General features: G+C 42.3%; 1 protein-coding gene across 7 annotated transcripts in view; it reads right to left on the minus strand.

The window, feature by feature from the left end:
• Nucleotides 1-278: 278 nt before the first annotated feature.
• Nucleotides 279-25,990, minus strand: part of Fat3 (FAT atypical cadherin 3) — a 658,782-nt gene continuing 633,070 nt past the window's right edge. For 5 of the 7 annotated variants that reach the window (XM_045144958.1, XM_045144957.1, XM_045144960.1 and 2 more), the window contains 6 exons: nucleotides 13,465-13,618; nucleotides 10,450-11,102; nucleotides 6,654-6,767; nucleotides 4,549-4,608; nucleotides 3,923-3,958; nucleotides 279-3,337 (listed from right to left, as the gene is read on the minus strand). In XM_045144958.1, coding sequence (XP_045000893.1) covers nucleotides 2,718-3,337; nucleotides 3,923-3,958; nucleotides 4,549-4,608; nucleotides 6,654-6,767; nucleotides 10,450-11,102; nucleotides 13,465-13,618 — 1,637 coding nt within the window. In that variant the 3' untranslated portion in view covers nucleotides 279-2,717. The remainder of the gene's footprint in view (nucleotides 3,338-3,922; nucleotides 3,959-4,548; nucleotides 4,609-6,653; nucleotides 6,768-10,449; nucleotides 11,103-13,464; nucleotides 13,619-25,990) is intronic. The other 2 variants (XM_004661936.2, XM_045144959.1) reach the window with 1 other exon arrangement.

Raw genomic sequence — 25,990 nt, forward strand, 5'->3', positions numbered from 1 at the left:
GTGAGGAGTCACAGGATCCACCTGGAAGAAGTGGCTGCCACATTGAAAGCAGTCCAGCAGTGCGCAATATCATGCACAAGGATTAGTGACTACACAGGGCCAGGGAGGGGTCTAGTCCTTGTTTCATTACTTTCTGTGTGAGCTTCCGCATGTCTCTTTCTGGGCATCTTTCCTCCTTTATAAAATATGGGCACTGGATGAGGATATCTTAAGGGCCCTTCATTCATTGAAACAATGCTCACCCCACCATTGTTCTATCTTGGCTTGACTGCAAACCCTTTTCTAATATATGAGGAAATCTACTTTTTTTTTTTTTTTTTAAGAAAGTGAAGAGATATTGTGTGTTTACAGAAAATGTAATTCATGCTTTTCTGTGGTATACTTTGCTGCAGAGCTGTCCTGCAGAGAATCAGGGGACGCTATCCTGAAGAAAGAGGTATTTTATGTAGGTCAGAGCAAAGGGTGAGCAGGAATTTCTCTGGCAACTTCTCAGTTGCATTAGGGCCTATTTATGCCTTCATTACTGTGTCAGGCAGGCATTCTCTGTGGAGGAGATGCTGTGTAAGCACGAGTGACTCACCAGCATTAATCTTACTCTAATATTTCCTGGGGGCAAGAAATGAATTGTTGGTTTTACTTTGATGGTTTTTATGTCATAGCATTATTAAAAGTGCAGCAGTGATTCAAGTCTGGACCATTAGTTTGTCATTTTCTTTGTGATTCTTACAAATGTGCTTCTTACATTAAAGAAAAAAAAAAGAAACCTAAAGACTTTCTTCTTAGAAGCAGTCTTAGCGAGGTTCACTGCTCTCTAGACCAGCGTGGATAATGCTTCCACAAGTAGGTCTAACTGGGAAACAGGAGGAGAAAGCCTGAGAACCAAACCCCATCAAGTCTCCACTTAAGAAGTTTGGGAAGAAAAGAGACTATTTTTAAATTTGAATGTTCAGAAACACAGAGTCCTATAAAGAAGTAAGTAGATTAAACACAATTGAAACAACTATAAATACATCTAAATGTATGACACACAGACTCAACATAGTACCTCTTACATACCAATGTCAGATGTCATCCAAAACTGTGGACACAGATTTGCTCATGAAGTAGATAGTGCAAATATGCATTTATGTGCTGTGGCCATCACATGAGTGGCCATGGTCTGTTGAAGCCAAAGAGGAAAGTCACTTCATTTGTCAACTTTAACTTCTGTGATTTCAGTTATTATATTTCTGGTGGGATGAGCATTGTCAGTTTTGGAAAGTTGTGGTCAAAGCCCACATGTCAGTTTGGAGAAACACCCCAAAGTGTAATTAATATTATAAATTTTTCAAATAGAAATTAGCTCTGGAAAATTATAAAACACTGTTTTTAAAAGCACAGCACTTGATTTAAGTTAATATAAATGGAAGTACCAAAATAAGGTCAACTGAATTGGAGTAAAATATGGCATTTGGTGTTTCTTTAACATCAAAGAGATCAGAGAAATTGGAAGGTAAGCCATACTTGGTGTCACGATTTTCATCATGGTCCATTTCCTAAACGCTTCAAGTCAGCTTTCCTCAAGAGCAGCCTTACTAAGTGCAAGCACACATATGTACATGGGCCCAGACACACACAGACACAGACACACGCACACACACACACACACACACACACATGTGCGCGTGTCCCCCCCACGCACACACACTAGTTTATACATGATTGCTAACTAACCTAATTCTTTTAAAAAACATAATGTATTCATAATGATAATGCTACCAGTTTAGAATAGCATACACATCTTTTATCTGCATTATGAAGAACTGTGATTATCCAGGCTGAAAACTTTGAAAGGACCATACTTCTCCCACTCCCCTCCCTGAAACTTGTGTGATTTCTGCTTAAGTTTTCAAATGTCTCTTCCTAGAGAACAATATGTGCACAGAGGTCAATTTCTACAGCAATGTTACCATTGCAGATATGGCTGGGAATATTTACCAGAGAACACAAAAATGCGATTATCACATTCTTTCTAATGCTTAAACATTAACCTTCTCCCCCACCCACCAAATGGAAATCCAAAAGTCATTTATTGCTCATCACTGATATTTTTCTCAGAGGTCACACAACCCAACTCTATGATATTGGATTCTTAACACACAAAAAAAAGAGCATACTAAATATGTTACTCACACCTAATTTTATAGCTGAAAATGGGGCAGCTTATTTAAAAAATAGAGGTGAATTTAAAGGCTTTGGCCCATTTTCTTATTTGCTTAATGTTCATTTCTCTTTCTTTCACCTAAAACACTAACTTTCCAACAATCATCACTACTATTTTCACTTCATTGGCTCAACATTACATGCAAGGATGCCTCTCCGTTGCTGGGTGTTAATACTGCCAAGGGCTGATGCTCTTATACTGTCCAGGGTGCAATAATGCACAAAACCATTCAGGATCTCCTGGTTAATTTCGTACACTCATTTTCCCTTCTTTGCATTCTAACCATGAACACAGGTACCCACAGCAACGATTATCTCTCCCCTCTCAGAAACAATTTCTGAGCCTTCTCTCATCACTCTCCTAATCAAGCTTGCTTGCTTGTGACCATGTGACTTGTGAAGAATTCCTTGGGGGAGATGCCACTTTTCCAGACGCCTCTCCCCTGAGACACAAGCACAGCCAGTCTCCTTCCACTGTCTGTAACAAACAGGGCAGAACGTCCACGCTGTGTCCCTTATACTTGAGTCTGGTGTTGAGTCTCCACAAAGGGAAGGTGAAGGGTGGAGAGGCTGAGCTCTCCCACGCTTTCGTAGTCACTCATGGCTACTTCTGAATCAAAGCCGCAATTGGTCGACACGTCCGAGGATGAGGTGCCTCTGGAATTGTGCAAGGACAGAGACATGCTCTCTGATTGGCCTGTGACCTCTGCGCCCTGGTTCATGCTTACTGCAAAAGTACTAAAATCGCAGCTGGCAGGTGGAACCCCTAAATCCGTTTCATTGGGAAATGGGTGAGGAGGAAGGTACTGGCTAGGGTGGAACTGGGGCCTTCTCCTGCAGTCAGGGCTCATTGTTCCAGCCAGTGAGACCGGCTGGGAGGGAGCCAGGGCCTCATATTGGTCTGGGAAATCTTCAGGCAGGGGTGGGGGCAGCTGGTCCTGACTTAAGAACTCTTCTTCGTGAGGTGGTGGGTATTCACTGTCGATGTCGTAGCCTCCCAGGTAGTAATCACTCTCCAGTTCCCGCGTGCTACCCTGGTGTGCTGACCCTCCATCTTGGCTCTCATAGTTGGGCACTTCCTCGATGTCAGATAGCCGGGCCCCAGGCATCCAATCAGAGGTGTCCCAGTGGTAGGCTGTGAGAGGAAAAGGCCAGTTAACTTCCTCCAGATTAGAGGTGGGCAAGGCTGCACAAGGAGCAGAAGATGGGCCTGCCATACACTCCTTAATGTTCAGGATTACCTAAGAAGCCAAGGTCATGCACATGCTCCTTAGGAGAGCCTATGAGAGCCAGCCATGCTCTGGCCTAGAGACAGCAAGACACCACCAGTTGGTTTCTGTAGCTTCACACCCAACAAGTCCTGAGAGATGGAAGCAAGGGCCTACTAAAGGAAAAGAGGACTACTCTCCACCCCACCACCTTTTCCTATCCTCATGCTGCGCACAGAGTCAGCTGGCAGCGTGCTCACAGAGACATGTACACCCAGCACACTGGCTGCACAAGGCAAGGGATTATGCGGGCAAATGGATGAGTTTCACAGGGAGGGGGAGGAATGTAGGTGGAGCTATCCGCTCCCAGGCTTTGCACACAAAACACTTAGAACATGCTAAAGTCAGATCACAAAGGATGGAGGGGATGAAGTGGAGGGACGGGGAAAGAATGAGCTCAGCAATGGAAAGTGCATAAAAGAAATGTTATCCTGGGGTGGTGGCAGCATCACCTCGGTTGTAGTTCTGTCCCTGGTCCATGACAGACACTGTTTAAATACAAAGTGAAGTGTAAATCTAACAATCCACATCAGGTGAAGACAGATCAAGCAGACATTTTAGAAGAAATAAAATGCTCCTAGAGAATTATTCCTTATGACTGAGTTTAGCCTTTTAAGAATTTCTCCCCATTGCTATTTAGGCAAATAAAGACATGCATCTCATTTGTATCATGACATAATTTTATGAAGACACTAATAAAATTGACCTTATATAAATTAATTCCATAATATTGTACTTTCCAAAGATTTATTAAGCATCCCCAGTCCACAGTAAGTACTCAAAAAATGCAAGAAAGAACGTAATATTAATCTGGATTGCAATTAACTGGGTACTTTTTATTTTGAAGGGATTTTACAGGCAAATATCCCATCCCATATATTTTAAAAATTATGAACCAGTATTTTTTCAAAACTGTTAAATTTATTCCAGATCATAGAGAAACATTCAGAATCTTCTTTGAATCTACCACTTTATTGTATGTACCCTCTGTTGATTAAATCAGCCCTTCTATAAATTAACAGGAATCAAAATTTCCAAAAAGATAACTTTTAACAAAGAAAAGAAAAACGGTAAATACCTTCATTCTCTATAGTGTCAACTACATTGTTGACAAGCTGAATGACAGTCACTATGGATGCTTTTGGCAGGAAAAGAAGACAAGACAGGAGGGATGGGGAGGACAGCTTAGGTTAGTTATGTATTTTAAACACATGCTAACTTCTCACAACAATGACAATGAAGGCACAACACATACACATCCAAAGCCTTCCCACACTCTGTCCCTTAGGGCTGTGTCAATGGTGTTTATTTATGAGGGTCCCATGGTTTGTTGGAGAAAAGAAGGGCAGCAAGGTCTGAGGCAGGCCTCTTGAAAAGCATGATTGGCAGGGATTGCTGGGTCTGTCATCAATTCAGAACCCCATGGCTCAGCTGAATCAGTCTAGGAAGACAGGGGCTGCTCAAGCTCATGCTAACTACTCACTAGCAAGCCCAGTGTCTCCTGGAAGAAGGCCTCACTATTTTTGGGGATAATCACTTGTTCATTAGGGATGTTGCTCTAAGCCCAATACCAGTGATGGGAGATGACCTTTTAAAATCTGATGGTCTCACATGATGCCACCAACAGTGCAGATCAACTCAAAGCCCATCTCCTCCTGTTAAAGGCTAGAGTGAAAGTAGCATCTAGACTCTCAAACAGAATATGGAGGCAGTCTCTGTTCTATTGTAGTGCTGTAATGGATGTTGTTTGCAACTTGTGGGAGATCCTAACCCTAACTGCCAAACAAGAATGTTGATTATGAAAAGACTAGCCCATGACCTTGAGAACCTGGGAGAACCACAGACATGCACCATTGTTAACACTGCTTTCTGGGGGTAGAAGTTCTATGATCCTGATGTTTTACAAAAAAAAAAAAAAAAGCAAGGTAACTGTAACTTAACTTGTAACTTTTATCTGGTGGTGAGGAAGGAGGGTGAATGAAGGCAAATAGTCCTAGAGGTTGTGACTTTGACCTTCTGAGAATGTTCTGAAGATATCCAGTTACATATTTTTTTTATCCTATCAGATAAATACACCAATACTTTGTACTTCTCAGAAGTATACAGGGATGACAAAGGTATGGGAGAAATCTGGTGTGCGTGTGTGTGTGTGTGTGTGTGTGTGTGTGTGTGTGTGTAGGTTACTTTAATTTTCTATGATTCCTTGTGGTCCTGAAGCTCAAAAGTTACTGGATTTATCTTGAAGATAAGGACTGTATAGTTTTTATTTTGCACTTTTCTATTCAAAATACCCAATATAGGACTCAGCATAGAGGAGGGAATCAACAACGGATCATGTGTTGAATGAATACATAAATCAACAAGAGGCCCCCTTTTTGGCAATTGCTGGTCAGTGGGAAAATAATGGTCTAAGGTGTTGGCTAAGGGAAGGCTGTCTGCCTTTCTGGATGGCTATATGAAATTATTTTTTGGTTTAATACCATATAGAGAGCACTAACTCTCTTGTGACTGCTGCTGCTTCCCTCATTACTCATCTCCCAGAGCTGGTTTCTCAACTCAGCGGCCCTCAGCCAGAGTTAGTTCTCTCTCCATTAGCCCACACTCACAGGAAATGAAGAGACCAGATTTGAGTTATCAAAGCAGTCTGTTGCAATAGGTCTTTCATGCAGCAATCTGGGAAGCAGGCATTTTCCTAAGAAGCTACCTCACAGTTTTTAATCAAGCCTCCAAAGGCCCATGACCCCAAATTACAAGGGGTAGTTTCAGCTGAACCAAGATGCTCTGGTTCTATAGGAAGACAGTCTTGTTTCAAAGCTAATTTCTAATGATGAAGATGTTGAATGTACAGTGGAGAGAAAAGAGATCCTAAGTAAAATGAAAAGAAATAAATCATCTTATTTGCTGTAAAATGAGGTAATTCTTTCATGATTCAAATAAAAGAGAATTCACTTCTGGAGGCTCAAGGAACATTGTCAATCCCTGTCCCCATGACACAGATCCTCATGTCTGCTCAGACCTGTGGCTGTGACAATGTCATTCAACAACAGAGTCCATTATAAAGTCAGTGAGCACACTCAGCAGGCCATGAGCGGGTGAAGAAACAATGTCAGGCACAGTCCCTTCACCTTAGTCATGGTCCCCAGCATGGATACAGAGCCTATCATGAACAGGAGGAAAACGTACCGTTATCATCCCCAGAATCTGACTGGAAAGAGCTGAGGGACTGAACTTCTGAGTTGCTGCCTTTATTGCTGCCTGCAAAGCAGGTCACTTCTCCTGGGTCATCAGCCCCTTTGTCTTTGTGGACATGCAAAGAGAAAGCAGAAGTGACACTGGTTACCTCATGCACTCTCAGTCCTGCTCCTCCCACCCCAACCCCATTCACTTCTCCTGGCTTTTACATTTGCTTTGAGAAAATAATTTAGCTCCACAATGAAAAATTGATTGTGCCATGGGGGGCAAAGGTCTGTCAATCAAGGGATTTATTATGGATTTGAAATCCTTAACACATCTTAAATGAGCTTCCAAATAGCTGACAGTCGAAAGTAGCTGTTCCCTCCTCCAAGTGAAGAGTGCAAGGAGGACGAAGTGGCAGTCTTGCTCCTTGCCATGCAGACTTAATTTACATCATTGCACAAACCCTGTGGTGTCAACACCAGGTTAAATGAGATGACTTTTAAAATAGGAGCATAAATATTTTATAGGCAAGAATACCATTACATTTCTCCCAGTTTCCATCTCTGGGGAGTGCATGGAAGTTTCAATTCTGCCTTCTAGAGGGCAGTGGCGTCTCATTTTTGAGGATGACAATGTTCTCTGCCCTGTGTCTGAGAGGAGGTCAGTCAGCCCTGTGACTTTGCCCTGAATCACATAGTTCTTCCTTTTTGCTGTAGAAAGGCAGCCAGAACAACTCACACACACATACAACACAAAATGCATGCATCCAATGCACATGTGCATGCATGCAGACACATGCACACACACATATGCATGATATCCACCCACACCCATGCACATGCATGTTTGCCCACACGTGCACATGTGTGCAATGCACATGCATGCACACATACACACACAAATGTATACACACAGTAGGGCTACTTACTAACTGATGGAGTTTAAAGCAGCCATAAAAATGAGTTGGTCAAGTACAAAATGAAAAACTTGCCCAGAGATTGTCCTGCCAGCTAACTCTGCCTTATTTAGCAAGGAGAGACATGTGTTCTACAAAACCCAACAATAATTTTTGGGGAAAATGTGAGCTTTTTGCCAGAGGTAAATTCCAGAAATGAAGCTGTCAGATCATGAAACAGAGGTGGAAGAATGAACCAGAAAATGCTACAAGTCACCATAGAGCATAAGTATGCAGAGAGACACAGACTTGTGATGATTATGGGAAGCATTGTTCTTTATGGCCATGAAAATCTCTGTTCCTTCCACAAAGGGCAAAGGCAGGAGCAGGCATGGGGGCACTGCATTTGCCCTCAGGTATTGAAGCCACAGAAAGATGCTGAGTTAGGTAAATAACTGGTATAAGTGGAGAGAGAGACACTAGGGAGAAACATGTCACAATAACCATAACACAAAACAGAACCATGTGCCACAGCAAAGGACAAGGTACCTAGAGCTCAGCCCTGAACACTAGAAAAGAGGTAATGGATGATTAGCCCAGTGATTGCAATGCCATGAGTAGCTTCTTTGTGTATTCAAAACTTTTTTCCATTGATAAATAAAAAAGATCCTGTTTGCTAACAGATTTGTTACACTCTAATAAACTAATAGGTGGCCTGTTGGGGTGGCATTAGAATGGACACATCTCATCCTTAGCACCCCTCTCTTTGGAGATGTTTTTCCTCTCACATCCCTCCTTCTTCTTTCCCAAGCTCCTCCCAGGAGCAACATGGGGAAGAGTGCAGGCTTGAAGCCTGGGAGACTCTGTCCTTTGCAGTTACATGGCCTTGCGACTTGCTTCATTCCTGAAGTGCATCAGCTGGATGGACTACTGGTAATGGTACTCATGTGGTGGAACAGCATGGGGAAAACTGGCCCGGAGTCCTCCAGCATTGGATGGACTATTAGCAGTAGTTCCCATGTGGTATAACAGCATCCAGCTGTGGCAGACATGACAAATGCAGTGGTGGCTTTACTTCTCCATTCTCATCAACTCTTTGTCCTTTTTTTCAACCCCCATTTGTTTCTCCTTGGTGGTTTTCTAGTTCCTTGCACTGATACCCTATGGCTCTCTTGGCTCGTCAAATTGCCTCTCCCTTCTTCTGGGAAGCATGCTTCTCTGTTCCTGCCCTCCCCTTCTGCCATCAGCCTTCATGTAGGCATCTCCCAGCTCCTTTTGCAGGTTTGGTGTGGCCATTATGTATCTCTACCCTTGCTTCTCACCTTCCTATACCTTCAAGTGAGCTACATAAAGATGCTGTGCAATGATCACCTCTCATCTTGATCTTGCTCCTGAGCCATGGAATTTATTGACACTCCACGAACCACAGCATGCCTCCTCTACACTGCTCTCACTACCTCCTGTGACTGGTAGGGCCCCTCCAGAGGTTTCCTACTGAAATCCTGCTAAATGATATTTTAGAAATTCACCCTTCTTCCACATCCATGAAGACACTATATAAGGCTTTATAAAATCTACCTCGTTCTACAGCAGTATATCCCACAGCTCTGCAACCAACTCCTTTGGAAACTCTAGCTACCTAGGACATTTTCTGGCTGGCATATAAGGCTACAAGACCCGATGACAAGTCAGGGCATGACAGAAGTTGCTATACTCTAATTCAGATTGATGCTAGGTTGGGAAACAGTCGTTGTTTCTCAGCTATATACTTGGAGGCTGCTAAAGGGGCGCTCTGTCTCCCTTCAAGATCATGTTCATTCCTTTTGGGGGCATCTGTTAGATCCATTTTCTAAGAATGTAACTCAATCATACCACTTATGGGTTTGAACATATGCACCTCTGTTGATGTAAATGTGAGCACTCTCTCTGCACATTCAACAGACTCCCCACCAACCTCCCCTGTCCCAAGCCCTAACTCCAACTATTTTTCCTTCCTGTGTTTTATCCTCTCGAGTTATCTGCTCCCCTTCCTCCTTCTCTCCCTCCTTCTCACCCTACCTTCCCTTTCTTTGTGAGAATGAGTCTTACTCTGTGGCTCAAGCTGGTCCTGAACTCATGATCTTTCTGCCTCAGCCCCTCAAAGGGCTGGGTTATTGGTGGGTACCACCACAGTTTCTTTTTCCAACTGGATTTCCTTCTTTCTCCAGAACATTTTCCCAGTGTTGTTCTAACTGAAATCTTCCTCTACCCCCTCCAGTCTTTAATCCAGGATTCCACATACTCCCAGAATGCTTTAGTCCATGGCTACAGGGCTATCTGCTTGAGGCTAGTGGTGTCCTATAGAGAAGATTATAGGCTCTAGAGACTGCCTGCCTCCTGAGCTGACAAGTGGTTTTGTTCTGTGAAGAGTAAGGACAATGAAACAGGATATTAAAACACAGGCAGATGTAGTGGAAGAAGTAAGGTGGTTGTTATTCTGTCCCCCTTTGGACTCATATAGCAGGGCTGTAGGCCCAGGGGACAGCCTAGGTGCAACTGCCCTGGGTTGGGAAAGGGCACTGCGTGCTGAGTAACAGAGCCTCCGTGTCCTCGTGGCTGGAGTTTGGTGAGTATGTGGGAGAGAACTAGCATTTTCACAGCATCAGTAGGGCAGGATTTTAAGCAGGTGGGTAGCACCATCCAGTACATTCTTAAAAGCTGGCTGTAGCATGTGATGTTACCCTCTCAGCCTCAATTTCCTTATCTGTAGATGGAGATAAGAGCAATTCTCAGGGCCTGTGCGCCTACCCCCAGGACAGCACATGTGCCAGGGAATGCTGGGTGCGCGGTGTGCAGGTTCTCTTTCATTTCCCATTTCTCCCAACCTCGTCAGCCAGCAAAGTCCACCCAACCCAGTTTCCCACTCACTCTCAGATCCTGAGTCCCAGCCATTCTTCCGGATGGAGTCACAGTCTGAGCGGCAAGGTGATACAGCTGGGAGGTTGGGGGCCACGCTGCACACAACCACTCCGCGGCGGGCAGTGAGGATGCGTGGGGATTCGGGGTGGAAGGTGGTCATCTCCTGGGGTTCGCCACCGAGTGCATCCACGCTCTTGTCCAGGTTGCTCCTGGAGTCGCTCTGAAAGCAGGGTGTGTAGGCCATGGGGCGCACAGGCACCTGTGGGGGCCCCACCTCCTGGTAAAGATTGCGCCCATCACCAGCGCGCAGGCTGCGGAATGGGATGCCATTGCTCTTGTGGAGCAGCGCGGCCGTGGCTGGGTCCTGCACCAGAGTGATGTTGTTGCGGGAGTAGTTCTTTCGGAAGACCTTCTTGCGGAAGATGATGAAGAGGACGACGAGGGTGAAGATGACGAAGAGGACCACCGCGATACCAATGAGCTCCTCTTTGCCCACGTAAGAGTGGCCAGCCTGGATGTTGGGTACCACCACTGGGCGCAGGCCGCAGTACTGGCCCACGTAGCCTGGGGTGCAGTTGCAGAGGAAGGAGCCAAACATATTGACGCAGGAGCCACCATTCTCACACTCCTCCCGCTGGCACTCATCAACGTCCTCCTCGCACCTACAGCAAAACAGCACACAGAAGCCCCTCCCAACATCAGGACCAGGGTGCCGAGCACCTATAAAGGGTCAGCTTTAGAAGAGAAGGAAGCCCTTGGAGGAGACAGTGAATGCGGGGCAAAAATGTGTGTGTGTGTGGGGGGGGGCAGAGGTGAATTTAGGCATGTTTGTACTCAATGTGCTTAGTCATCACTGTGCACACAGGTATTCCCTCCCAGGTCTGTGTCCTCTAAGGTGGTTGGGAAGAGAAGAGATGGAGGGAAGGAGTAAGCAAAGAAAGAAAGAAAGAAAGAAAGAAAGAAAGAAAGAAAGAAAGAAAGAAAGAAAGAAAGAAAGAAAGAAAGAAAAAAAAAAAAACAGATGCTATGGAAAAGGTACTCATCTCCAGGCTGGAGAGATGGCTTAGCGGTTAAGCGCTTGCCTGTGAAGTCTAAGGACCCCTGGTTCGAGGCTCGATTTCCCAGAACCCACATTAGCCAGGTGCACAAGGGGGCGCATGTGTCTGGAGTTCGTTTGCAGTGGCTGGAAGCCCTGGCACCCCCATTCTCCCCTCCCCCTTTCTCTTTCTCTATGTCTGTTGCTCTCAAACAAATAAATAAAAAACAAAAAAAAAATTTAAAAAAAGGTACTCATCTCCAAAATCTGCACCAGGTGCACTCCAGAATTTAAAATGTGCTATTTTAGAAAGGACATATAGTTCCTGTTTCTCACATTATGCAAACTACTGTCCCTCACCAGGAATAGTGCTGGCATAGGACCTCACAATGAACTATACCAGCAACTTTGCAGGGAAACACATGGACGCTCACATAAGTGAGAAAAACAAAGTGACAAAGAGCTCCAGAGCAGCTCTGGACAGGTTTGCTACCACATGGGTTTGCCCCAAGTGTACCCCAACCACTTAAGTTCTCTAAGCTCTTGAAATTATAGAGCTGAATGCAAAGAGCTGTGAGCCCATGCACCCCTGATAAGGCTTCCCCAACTTCCTTTTTTCTTTAATGGTTACAGTAGTTTCTGGTCCCTGTGGAAATGTGAGGCTGTGGGGATGTGTGGTGTGGGTGGGACTCCATCTCTTCCATAGTCTGTCCTTGTGACAAAGGCTACTGCTGTTGAAAACTCTCAGGTAAAAAAACTAGGGTTCTAATGAAAAGTTATGAAATCAGTTTTGTTTTCTGGAAAACAATTCATGACTCTAAGAATAGCTACAAACAAGCATTTAAATCTGATTCTTTCTTACTTTAATGCTCTGAAAACAAAGACCTCCTTTCCTTTTTCATGTCTCTCAATATCCATAATTGTTCTGATATGTTCACCAAAAGGCCTGGTCACCTACAATTTTGGTAATTCACCTTTTATTTTGTATTTTATTTGCATTTATTTGAGAGATGTAAAGAGAGGAAGTGAGAAAGAGAAAGAGAAAAAGAAAGAGAATATGAATGGGCATGCCAGTGCCTCCTGCCAACTGCATATGAAGTCTAGACACATGTGCCACTTTGTCCATATGACTTTATGCAGATACTGAAGAATTGAACCTAGGCCATCAGGCTTTGTAAGATGCTGCTTCTAAACATTGGGCAATCTCTCCAGCCCTGAAATCCACCTTTTAAAGCATAGTCCAATGTTCCTAATTTGAACAGATTGGGGCCAGGTCATCCAGAAATTAGTTAGAATCACAGAGTATTTAAAAATAAATGCAGCTTTATTACTTTAAATTATATCCAGCAATTCAGCAGCAGCTAAGAATTTCTTGGTAAAGTCCTCAGGAGATTTGCTCTAATGAATACATGAGGCTGAATTGTAATTAGAATATCACTTGCTGGAGATTACACGTATATACTTCTAAGACCATTGAGAATGGCCGAAAGTGGCCTTTAACTAAGAATTAAAAACATCCCACTTCTATTTGGCCAACACTTTACTTTCACACATTTCTTGAAGGAAAACAACAACAAAAGAAAGGATTTACAAAGGAAAGGTAAGGTTTAGTTTCTCAGAGTGGTGATAAAACAGTAGTTAGTAGAGTGCAGTAATGGGTACTGGGGAAAGAGTTATTCAGTATGCCTCAGAGTTGTTCTGGGAAAAAAGGTGGCACTGAGAACATTTTGGCAATTTACAGCCCTCTTAGTTATGGGATGCATAGAATTTGTAGCATATGAAAATGTGGGAATGTGCAAAGTAAGCATACAAATTAATCTATCCTCACCATTCAGAAATGATCTCTATGAATAGTTCAGTCCTCATTCTTTATATGGTCAGGACATTCACCTTCTGATTGTTCCATAAGTGATGAATACTTCCCCATGAATTGTCTAACTGGTTTGTTTTCTTCATGACAAAAGCATAGAAAGAACCTTGTGACTTACGTGACTCCAGTGAGCCCAGCTTTACAACTGCAGATGAAGGTGTTTCCTATGGGGTCACAGGATCCTCCATTCCGGCAGGGGTTTGGGAAGCAGGCTGTGATCTCGGATTCACAGTTTCTGCCCGTGAACTGAGAGAGACAGGTACACTGATAGCCTGGGGAAACAGAGTTCTCATGAACCATAGGTGCCAGTGTGACTTGCAGAGTCCTTAGACTCAGCTGTAATGTGTAAACCCAACACTGTCATGGAAATTTTACCTTTTGCAAGGACCGAATTCCAAAGATGATTAACAAATTGGTTGTTTGAAACTCATTTTGCCACAAACATACTAAGTTACAAGTTGGATTCCTTGTTAGTCCACAAAAATTCACTTAATTAACCACATACAAAAATAGGAGTGAGAACTGCAGGCACAGATTCTAAGAGCAGAACATGATGGGAGAGGGGTGAGGAATGCATTTTCCAACACACCATTACTGTGCATGACCGGCCAGATCCACATGGGACACATCTGCCATTGGAACCATGCTCCCTTGTCTCAGGACCCCATCCTATGACTGACCTCTTTCTCAGGAGCCAAGTACTGAAAGCCTGCCTGGCCCTTTCACAGTGAAGGAAGAGCAAGTAAGATGAGGCTAGGTCAGTTTAGCTGACACACTGACTGGCGTAATCATGCCCTTGAACCACTGTCTTTACCCAGCTGCCTGTGCAAGACCCTCATTCTTATATGTCTCGCCTCCTAATCATGAACCTGACATGAAGAAATGTATTCTACTATCTGCACTGTAGAGAATGTCAAGTATCCTGTGAAGTGTGATTCTAAGAGGAAACAGTGCCATGCATTCCTCAGATGCGGAGGGATGAATAAATTACTAAAGGTCATTTCCCTCCTTTTTAAAAATACCAAGATTTTGTTGTTGTTGTTGTTGAAGTTATGCATACATGTGTTAAAGAAAACATAGTTCTGTAAGTTTTATTTTATAAATTAAAGATTACACTTCCTCAGGAGTCACCTCAGAATCCCTTTTAGTATTTTAATGGTTTCTTGTTTGGAATTTTGTTGTTTTATGATTATGTAAATCTTCAACATTTTAAAATGTTTTCCTCAGTATCTTTTATTTCAAACTATCAATCTTACCACATAAGAAGACCTGTCTAATGACCCTACCTCCCAATATAATGTAATATTTTGAATTTTGTTAAATAAACAACCAGTGCTTATATTAATAACTATGAAATGCTCTTTATATCTAAGCTGCCTAGTGAATTGTGATTTTTATTTTTTTTTAAATATATTTTTAGTTACTTATTTTCTGGGGTGGAGAGAGAGAATGGGTGCACCAGTGCCTTCAGCTACTGCAAACGAACTTCAGATGCATGCTCCACTTTGTGCATCTGGCTTACGTGGGCCCTGGGGAACCAAACCTTGGCCCTCTGGCTTTTCAGGGAAGCACCTTAATCACTAAGCCATTTCTTCAGCCCATAATTTTTATTTTCATACACAATGTTTTCTTCATAAATTAAAGATTGCCCTGAATTTTGGATTGCCCTTTTCCTGCATGCTTATTTAAATTCAGCTCTAGACTCTTCATCTCTTGGTCTCTCTGTCTTGAGTTGTACATGGTAGCTTGTATTTTCACTCACTGAAGAGCTATGAATAGATGATCTGCCATCCAGCCTGTCCCCTCTCCTGGGTTGCAGCTCAGTTTCTGGATTCATGTTGCTGCCTGTTGGTTAACTTCTCATTTCGATAGAAGTCATTCTATAGTAGCTTCCAGTGAAAGAATTTATGGGGGAAAATTCTGATAAGAACTTGCATGGTTAAACCCCTATGCATCTGAGAGTTAGGTTGCATAGGGAATTCTAAGCAATTCTCTTTAAGTTGCTTTTGGGAAATCCAAACTCACTTTGTTATCTGAAGTTTCAAAGTGACTAGATTATTTTCTCTCCAATACAAGCCATCTTTTTTGCCCCAAATTTTGCAGTGATATAATTTAATGTGGGTTTATCTTCAGCTGTTCCTGGGTACTCAGTAGGCTCTTGCAATCTAGAAAGTTGTCTTTTAACTTTAGGATAGTTATTTTTAAAATTATTTCATTGAAAATTTCTGTTGTTTTCTGTGCTGTGTCTTTATGGAACTTTTAGAGTTTGATTCTGAAGTTCAGACTATCTTGTAGCTTTATCAAGCTTTCATCTTTTTGTTCTCATATACCTTACTTTACTTTCTGAGAATATTTTGTATCCTGAACTTTTTGAGATTTTCATTTATGTTGCCATCTTTTAATAACTCTTTTCTGTCACTGAGATTTTTCTTCTTTTCTTTTTGTTAATATATAATATCAGCTCCTGTGTTGTGTTATATATAATCTTATCTTTCTGAGGAAAGAGTATATTAATAATATTTTTTTAAAAAACTGTATGCCTGCAAAGTTTCTTTTAAGTTACTTTCTTCTTTCTTTCTCTTTTTTGATTCTGTGATAAACAGCTTTATACTTCAACCCAGATAGGTAATTGGGTTACTGGTGCCTTATTAGCCAAACACTAGTCTAGATGCTGCCATGAAGGTGTTTGTGGAGGTGTTAATATTTCCAATCAATTGCCTGTAAGTTAAGCATGTTACTTTCCATAATGTGGGTAGGTCTTGATCATTCAAGTAAAAGCCAGAAGAAGAAGAAAGAATTTAATTTAAAACCAATATTTAAGGAATCTTGCCCAGGTTTCCAGCCCACTGGCCTGTTGCATGACTTTTTACTTCAATGCTGAAAAATGTATGCTTACTTACATGGACTCCCAGGCCATCTGCCTTTACGGATTTCAGACTTGCCAGCCCCCAAGTCATGTGAGTGAATTCCATAAAAAATATCAACCTCCCTCTTTTATAACACACACACACACACACACACACACACACACACACACACACACATATTCTTTTTCTTTTTCTCTGGGCAACTCTAATACATTCTCTGTCTTTTAAACTAGAGGATTCTCTCATTTATGTGGTAACCCTCACTTACAATTTACCCTCATTGATCAGGGAACTAAAAAGCTGGACATAAAGTGGGAAGTTCTGAGTAAATGAGTGGGGCTCACTAATTGTCAAGTAGGGACAGTCCTTTTGGTGTTGGCTCACCTGCCAGGGGTAGAGCCCAATGCTGGAGGCCTTGGTGGTGGGGAAGAGTTGTGGAGGGCTTCCCTTTCCAGTAAGCACATTATGCTTACTTCAGCCCCACCCCTGTACAGCTCTATGTCAATTTTGGGGGTTCCCTAGACCATGAAGGCTTTGTGAGGCTGTGGGGAGCTATAGTCTGGCTCTTTAGAGAGAAGGTAGATATCCACACTGGTTCTATCTACCACTTTCTTAAATAGCCTTTGGCTGGTTGTTATTTTATGCATGCTAAGGTTTTCATATGACCTTAGTGTGTCCCTATAGGTGGTGGAGATTTCGTCTCGTGTGTGTGGATGTTGAACTGGTAAGGCCTCTAAGAGTGGGGCACAGTAAAAGGTTGGTAGGCTATTAGGAGAATAAAGAAGTTCTCATAGTTCCAGTTGTATCCTGTCTTCTATCTGCTGTGTGATCTCTCCTTCTATCACATATGTACAGTGAGATGCCGCTTTCTACAGAATCCTTACTAGAGTCAAACCATGGCAATGTCATGACCTAGAACATGTAGAACTAAGAGCTAAACTTATTTTATTTATTCCCAACCTCAGGTATTCTGAAAAGGTAAATGAAAAAATGATTAATAACCTCTCTACCACTTTCCTTTTAGAAGTGAGTGCAGCTGAATTCCTGAGTCTTTTGTTGCCAGCATTCCCTTCTACCAAGGTTTCTTTTCCATCTTCCTTAATTCCCAGGTCTCTCACTTCTCACCTGTGTTGGTATTGCCTCCTGGCCCATTTTCCTCCCTTCTGTGGACTTATGGCATGGAAACACCTTTACTTCCATCGTAATTGGGTTGTGGCAGGAAGCTGCCACCTTTATGTTGAAGGGGCTGGTGATGCTTTCCTCATTGACCATCTTTTGCAAAGCTGTGGAGAACCACCTTCACTCTTCCTTGTGGGGGTCTTGGGCTGTCCACATGGCTGGTGACTGATGCTTGTGTTGTGTAGCTTCATTGTTACAGATGAAAGGCAGTTAAAAATCCATGGACTGAAGTGACTTATGCTGCCATGGATTTTTTCCTGGATCTGCACTGTTGATGCAAACTTTCTGAAAGAAGCTAGCATGGTGCCTGAGGGCAGGAAACAGTACTACAAAGTTTGCTTGCTTCAAACTGTGCTGACATAATGTAAGGTTACTCTTTCCCATTTTCAAAGTTGCTCATGTTAATGGAATCAGGAGTGGCCGAAAGCATCTGGGATTAGGAAAGTGCTGTGGCTAGGTCTTGGTCAGGATGATATGTCTTTTGGGACAGAGCAAACTGTGAGGATAGTTTAGATTCTTTTTAGACCAAAGGGCATAGTGGAACAGCCATATGCTGGAGACCACACACCTGTGTTTGGAGAGAGAGGAAAGGCAGGGATAGGCTCATTTAAGGTCACAGCCTCTGATAGTCTCTTAAGTATAATGTGTCAGAAGCAGTTCTTTGTGGAAGAGGGGGAGTGGGAGTGTCTGAAAATAAGGGCTATTTAATCACTGTCATTATGCCTGTGCCTTGGAAAATCAGAATTCCAAACAAGACATGCCTCAGCTGCTCTTGCACTCATGTACATTTTCCTTCTTTGTTGTGTTACTGTCGTTTTTCCTGTGGGGCATCCAGTACTGCTTAATGTAGCAGTTAGCTTGATGGATGCAGTTGTCCACATGGGCTGAGTGCTTCTTAATAGCTGGTGTTCACTCATAAGGTTCATGAACATTGAACCCCAAATATTAAGAAGTCAGGCAGGCCAGATTTTCAACCAGTGGTAGTGCAGTACCAAACATGGTGTGGGTAGTCATACCACAGAGCTCATAACACCCTCCAAATTAGGGCCTATATTTTTATAGTGGTGGTTTACCAGCACACACCTGAAATAGAGCTGATGACAGCACTAGGGATTCAAAGACAGGGAGGCCTTTCAAGTTACGGAAAGCAAGGCTCAAGAAACGGTTATTTGCTCATGGTTACAAAGTTGGTGTAGACTTGAATCCAGACAGTCTGGCACCAGAATCTTGCTCTGATCAGAGCCCTGGACTGTTGCTAACATTGCACGTTATTACACTCCCTATAAGCATTTCTCTGTTATCATGAAGTGAGGCAAACTGTCTAGGATCAAACTAAAAGACAAGAAGACAGGAGCAGAGGCCCCAGGGAACAAATCTGCTTTTAGACATTTAATTTTGGAAGAGTTTTTATGTTAATTTAATGTGAGTGGAAAGCATTTGGATTAAAAAAAAACACTCAGATTTGTTTTAATGAAGTAAGAACATTATAATTCATTCTCTGTGGAAGGTTTGCTTATCAAAATTAACCTGCTATCACATAGGGTTATTATCTCATTATCCTGACATAGAGCCTATTATTAATAATTTGTAAATCAATAAGTCTGCCATAATAATAACAGCTGATCTAGAGCATTAGTGTTTTGAAAATCACTTCTAGTCTCTCTGTAGTGAACAAAACAATGCTTGGAGGAAGAAGAGGCACCTCTACCCTATGGGGCAGGGGAACACTGCTGTGGCTTGTTCAAGGATAGAGTGAGTCAGTGACTGTGTTTGAATTTGAATCTAGGTTTGCTGATTCTCAGATATTTCTATAACACTATGTGGGCACTAGAACTTATCTGAGTGAATGAGAGCTAGTTACTTCTTAGAAATGAGAGAGAGAATTAGAGAGAGTTGTAATAATGTCCCAGAGTTTTCCAAGAAGCAAAGGCTGATCTAGTAAGATAGACAAGAACAGATACTCGTTGTGGGAGCCAAATAATCATTAAATAATAAGTGCATAGCATAATATGTTTCTACTCATCCCGAGCATTCCCATATGTTACTGTAACACACACACACACACACACACACACACACACACACACACACACACACACACAAATTTCAGAGATATCCAGACATTATTTGATATAAACAGTATCTAATGTTGTGGCAAATTTAAAAGAAAACAATATGATTGCATAATGTCAAGCCTTACCCAAAGTGGATTTTGTTTGGATAGAAGAGTATCAAATAAGGAAACATTAAACAGAAAAATGGCTTATTATGAGACAGGAAAAGCTCTAATATTTTCTATAAAATATATCTCATTTAATTTTTTATAACAACTACATAACATTGCTACTAAAATAAAATAAATAAGAAAATCAAAGCCTAAGTGGGATGGTTCTCTCATGGTTATGGATGTCAGTGAGGAGCAGATGTACTTCATAGCAGTTCTCAGATTGTAAAAGGGAAATGGTCCTACCAGGACTGAAATATGCACAACAAACACCATCACCTCTTACTCCTCATATATTTGTTCGAGCTATGAGAAGTGTATTCTTAGGACTTCCTCACAAATCTGTGTTCTGTTTACAGTCCTAATTATAGGACATGCAGATGGCTCTGAAATCTGCATCCAGGCAAACTTTTAGTGTCTTATCCTTTCCATGCTCAAAGAAGAGCATGCAAAAACAATTAAATGCAAAAAGAGAATGGCAATGTGCAATTGGAGAGTGAATTTTGGCTGCATAAGTGAGTAATCAAGATAATTCTTGCCTTAATCCTTTGACTCAGTTGTCATTTTATTACTGATTCATCCAAGCAATGGCCTCAGCCCTCTGCCTTGTTCATCAGTGTTGGGGAGCATCATTGTGCGCTGGTTTAATGGCCTTGATAAGGAGAATACTGTCTGATGCACAGGGGTAGAAATAATGACACAAGCAGCAAGTGCTTCGGATCTGGAGTTGCATCTGCCAACATGCTGGCTGAGTTGTGGACTTCATTTAGAAACTGAAAGAAACTCTGTGATGCGTAGTGAGGTGCTGTATATAGAGCTCAGTCCTGGCTGCTGCTCATCAGCTGCGTGTGGCCACAGCTGAGATGTCTGACCTCCAAGAACTTGCCTTCCTTCTAATAATGATAACCATGAACACTCACTTCAGAGGGAGCACCACGGTTTCTAGATTTCTGAAGCTCTGTGTAGCATGAGAACACTAGATGTTTTCTTAGAATTATTGTGACTGCTATAGATTCCAAAGTCAGCTCCACCTCCCTGTTGCTGTAAACCTAATAGCTGAGAAGGCACGCAGAGTTTTCATTCTTTGCGGCTGAGTACCTCCAGGGAAAAACTCAGGCTCTAGTTAATGTGGGCAATCTTGAGGACACCTTATCAGGTGAGATGCTAATCACAAGTGGACTCTTCCAGTACCTTTCCATTTCAACTTTTAGTCACTTTGACCTCTCTGTTTCTGCCACCAGGGCACATGCAATGCCTTTGGTCCTTGTAAAATGAAAAGTTTTGAAGGTGGTAATTATACTGCTCCTCAGGAAATCTGCCTCACATTTCATATGTTGTATATTGAATCAGGCCTTTAACAGTTTCTTTGAGGATGTGGAAGCCTTTAATGTGTTAGCGATATTAGACACATAGTGGATTTGTATCTTCTGGTGTTTTCTTTTGTATCTTCATGTAACTGAGAGGTCTAAGCTTTTCTGTTACTGTGTATCATTATTAAGGTAGTTACTGTGAGGATTTCCCAAGGCACGAAAGAAAAACAAAAAAAACAAATCTATTCGGTATTTATAAGAAAGTCACCCTGAAAAGGAAAAAGTTTAACAGAAGCTGAAAAATGCATCCGAATGTTAATCTCTCTGGCAGGCTAGCTTCTCCCTTCCTGTGCCTCTGCCCAGTGGACAGTGGGAAGAACTTACACTGGGATCGGGTTCCGTCCCCTTCCTTCAGTTTTGAGCAGAGGGAGTCCACATGTTCACAGAGTACCACATGTTCATGGTGCCCAGGACTCTGCATAGAGCTCAGCACTACTACACTTAATTAGGATTGATGTACTGAACCTACCCAGAATCTGCAAGTAAGGGACACAAAATGCACAATAAAACATGGCCCAGCGTGGCACGAGGGACTGTGCCGCTGAGAACACCTCTAGTACTAACTGTTTACGACATCCAAGAGTCCACTCATACAATTTGATTGGCAAAATATTTATGTTGCTTAGAATGAGTTGGACAGACACTATTATTTTTGTCTTTGATTTATTTTGTCAGGGCAATGCAAAATTTCTGACAGGGGGTGATGTTCCATCTTTATATGAAACAACTTTTCTTCTAAAAAGGCTGTTTGTTTATCTGACTTTTAGCTCCTGAAGGTCCCACATCTGCTTATTTCTCCTGGGACTCATTGGCTTGCATTTTGCAAATACAGAACTACCAGGATTCCTGAATGTCAGCGATTCTCAAAGTTGCATGTGTATGTAATCTACTTTGGAAACGTGTTAAAAGAGGTGCCTGAATTCCTGTAGATTATGATTTTGCATGTTTTGTCCCCTCCCCCACCTCATCTTTTATTTCTCAGTAATAAGTTCAAGAGTTCACAAATATGATTGGGTTCCCCAGCAGCAGGTTCTTTTGATATATACAGTGAAGGATAGAGACAAGTAACTAGATTTTCCTTTTTAATGAATCAAGAGACTGTTATGAAACAAGGCCTCATTTGAAGAAGGTGCTTGGGTGATGGGTCCACCTCGGAGTTGAGAATTCCCATCTACAATATGAGGAAAAATAAGAACTAGAAAAAATTTCCAGGCTCCAGGGTAGTTCAGTGTCAGGGAGAGAAATCAGGGTACCCTCTGTGGCACTTGTTGTGGTACAGATTGACTCAGTGGTTTTATGGTGGGATCGGAGATGCTATCTTCCCTTTTTTTTAAAAAAAAAAGACGAACAATAACTATTTATTATGAGAGAGAGAGAGAGAGAGAGAGAGAGAGAGAGAGAGAGAGAGAAAGAGATAAAGAGGCAGACAGAGGGAGAGTGGGTGTGCTAGGGTCCCTAGCCACTTCAAATGAACTCAAGACACGCATGCCACCTTGTATATCTGACGTTATGTGGGTCCCGGGGAATCAAATTGGGGTCATTTGGCTTTTGAGGCAAGCATTTTAACCACTAAGCCATCTTTCTAGCCTGAAATGTTATCTTTCTAAAATTCCTAGTGATGCTGATGTTGCTTGTCCTTGAATCACACTTATGTAAAGCAAGGGGCAAGGTAAAGGCTGGAGAATTCCACACCTGAGCCAAATCCTGACTACATCACTTTAGTAGCTATGCAATATCAGGCTTATTATTCAACTGGCTTGCTTATTTATTTATAAAATGGGATGGGTAGCTGGTAGAGAAGAATAGTACTGCTATCAATGAATTGTGGAAATTAATTGTCTCAGCACTTCAGCATTTATAAGGTAAGCATGCCTCACAGTACTAAACACATGGTAAAAGTTTAACAAATAGTAGCTCTTACTACTAACAATTTACCTAACTTTAATTTCAGAATTCAGGCTTCCAGTCTCATGAAAACATGTTTAAATGACTATTTTTGGCTTGGTAGATTGGTAAATTGGTACACCAAATCATAAGTTATCTTCAGCTGCTTATCCCCATAATGGGTTTGAGCTGAGTATGATAAGGTGTGGAGAACAGAACAAATCTGATTCAGATTGTGGAGCACCCTGGGATGGTTCTGCCTAATGGGTCTGGAAATGTAGGGGTCATAAAAGATCCTGGCTGTTTCTTCTCCATGGTGGCTGCTATTTCCAGGCTGTGTTTATGAAATACATATAATTTTGAGGCATCACCATGAGAGAGCCTTCCTTTTGTGGTTGGTTCATGGTCACATTTCAACTCTTATTATAAGTCAGCATTCTGGGCTGTGACTCCCCTGGGGTGCTATGGCTCACTTATTGGGTAGCCAGATTTAGGAGTTTGGTCAGAATCGCTGACCATGTCATTCCAGGCTGGTAGATGTAGCTCCTTAACTCATGTGTCAAGGGTTTGTTCGGGTTCCAAATAGTTGGAAGAGGAATCTTAAAAGAAAATGTTTCTTGCTGTGTGTTCTCAACTTGAAAGATTATGAATATTCTTGGAACAATGAAGATAGGCATATCTTGAGAATGGAGTCTATCACCAGGGATCCCTCAACCTGTCCTCAAGTGTTCTTTAGTGGTCAAGGTGATGACTGTGTTAATATATGTTCTGGGGTCTTAGAGTAACTCATAGCACAGGTCTGAACAGCAGACGCTGTTGAAATAAATACCTTTCTCCAATACTGTCATGTGTAAGGGGTCGCCTCTTCAGAACCTCATTCTTCTTTCTCTAACCTATTTCCTTTTCCAATATAGTCTGGATCATAGCCTTTGATCTGAAGACCCAAGGGTATGTCTCTGTGATCAGGGTTCCCTGGAAGCCAGAGGAAATTTCTAATGGAATGAGTATTCTATTGTTAAAGACTGGGTCTTACCATGCTTTTAAAATTACCACTCGAAAGCAATCTTATGATTAAATGAAAAGCTTCATAGATGTAGAGATAAAATTGTCAGCTCTTTTCCTTTCTTGCACCTCAACCCAATTTTGGCAAAAGGGAATTTTTAGGTAGGATACAAGGAGTTGGCAAAAATGCTTGTGTTGTGAACAGAAAGTAGAAGCTAGGAAATAGACTTTCAATCTCCTTTCCTCAGAGTTCAAGGCCTTGTCTCTACAGGTAGGAAGCCCTTAGGTGCTTCTGCACAAATCAGAAGAGGAACCCCAAACTTCTGTTTGCTCAGGAAGCAAGAGGAGTCCTTTTAGACTTTCTGGTAAGGTGAAATTTCTCCACCTGGAACAACAGTCCAGGATCCTCTGAGATTAGAACCACTGGTTGGACCAGGATTATTAATAACCTAGGAGGTGAGAATTGCCCCTGCTATACCCCTTCGCCTCAGCAGAGTAGGCCTGAGAGAAAGGAATAGAGTAGACAGAGGTAAGGAAGGATGTTATATTCATTTTAGTCAAAGCATAAGCCCGTGTGGTATAAAGAAGAGACAGAACCTGACAAGAGACTTCACTTTCACCCCATCGTAGTAGGGAACAGGATTACATGTAGTCTGCTATGTGGTAAGGCCACCCCTTGGGATGGAAAGAGACAAACTTTAGACCAAAGAGAATGTGTATGGCAAGTGGGCCCTTCATGTTAAAATTCTGCTAAGAGAGATTCAATTAAATAGAGAGAGAGGGATAGGCAGTTGGTGATGCAGCTCAGCTGGTAAATGTTTGCTTAGCATGCAGGAAGCTCTGGCTTGAATCTCCCGCACCGCATAAACTGGGTATGATGGCACATGCCAGTAATTCCTGTACTTGGTACTAGAACCATTTACTTCAGGAACATACCTGTACTGAATCCTTAGGTAAAGAGTTTATGGTAATTAAAATGCACCCTGCTGAGCAAGATTCCATGGCCTCTTCCCTTTGTTCAGTGATGATTATTATTTTAAAGATAGCCCATTGTGGAAGACCATAGCTTTGCCAGGAAAAACATCGTCCTGCCATCGTTAAAAGTACGTTACAATTTGTGGCTGTGTACCCGGGATTTGACATGGAGTGGTGTTCTATTTCAACCCAATTTAATTATATGCTCCTTTTATATATTGGTTGTGGCTCACACGAGTAGGATTGTTTTGCCTGGTGAAAAACTGGCCATGACTTGTCATAATGGGCTGGTTTATAGAACCGCTGAAGTATAGTCACTGCCCATCACTGGGGAATTATGGCACTATAACAACCCTTTATTTACATATACTGCTGAGACAGTAAAAACGGCAAATAGATTTCTTAAATCGAGATGGCAGAAACTCCCCCCCAGGGTATTTGGCCCTCATTGTGGCAGTAACATATGCGAGTCTAAACAACTTTGCTGTCTGTATTTCCACAGTGCATCATTTCGTGGACAGTTTATATCATTCTAATAATAAAATGGACTCTAAATTTGGAGCTGGGCCTCACAAACATTAGATGGTGAAGCACAGCAGCATCTTTAAGTGATTTGCGAGGAAGCTTTAAATTTGCTAATCACACTACTGCTGAGCAGCTCTGCCAAGGGGCTGAGAAGAACCAGCCTTGGGCTGTTGGGAGGTGGCAGGCCCCAGCCAGGAAGATGCCTGATCTAGCAAATCCTGCACCTGGGTGAAGTCAGGGATCCTTTTATTCCAGGCTCTGGGGCCTTAAATAATCCTGGCTTTCTCCTCACACAATAGAAACACTCTAAATCATCCCCCCTCCCCCTCCTTTTCCCTCCCTTCCTTTTCCTTCCCTTCCCTGCCCCTCTCCTCTTTAACCTCTCCTTTATTCTTCACTATGTACCTTTGGGGTAAATTACTGAGGAAAAGCATCTTTCCATCCTTGACTGTTTCCCTCCTGAGACTTCATGTACATTTCTGTCTCCTTGTTCTTGAGTCCCTGCTCCTCCACACGGCTGAGACGAGTCATTTTTAATACACACATTTCAAAAGCACGCTCCAAAGACCTCCGCTCTAATTCAATTCCTAGGGTGGCAGATTCACCCCACCCCCACCC

This window comes from Jaculus jaculus, chromosome 3 (genome assembly GCF_020740685.1).
Source record: "Jaculus jaculus isolate mJacJac1 chromosome 3, mJacJac1.mat.Y.cur, whole genome shotgun sequence".
In the NCBI taxonomy this organism is placed as follows: domain Eukaryota; kingdom Metazoa; phylum Chordata; class Mammalia; order Rodentia; family Dipodidae; genus Jaculus; species Jaculus jaculus.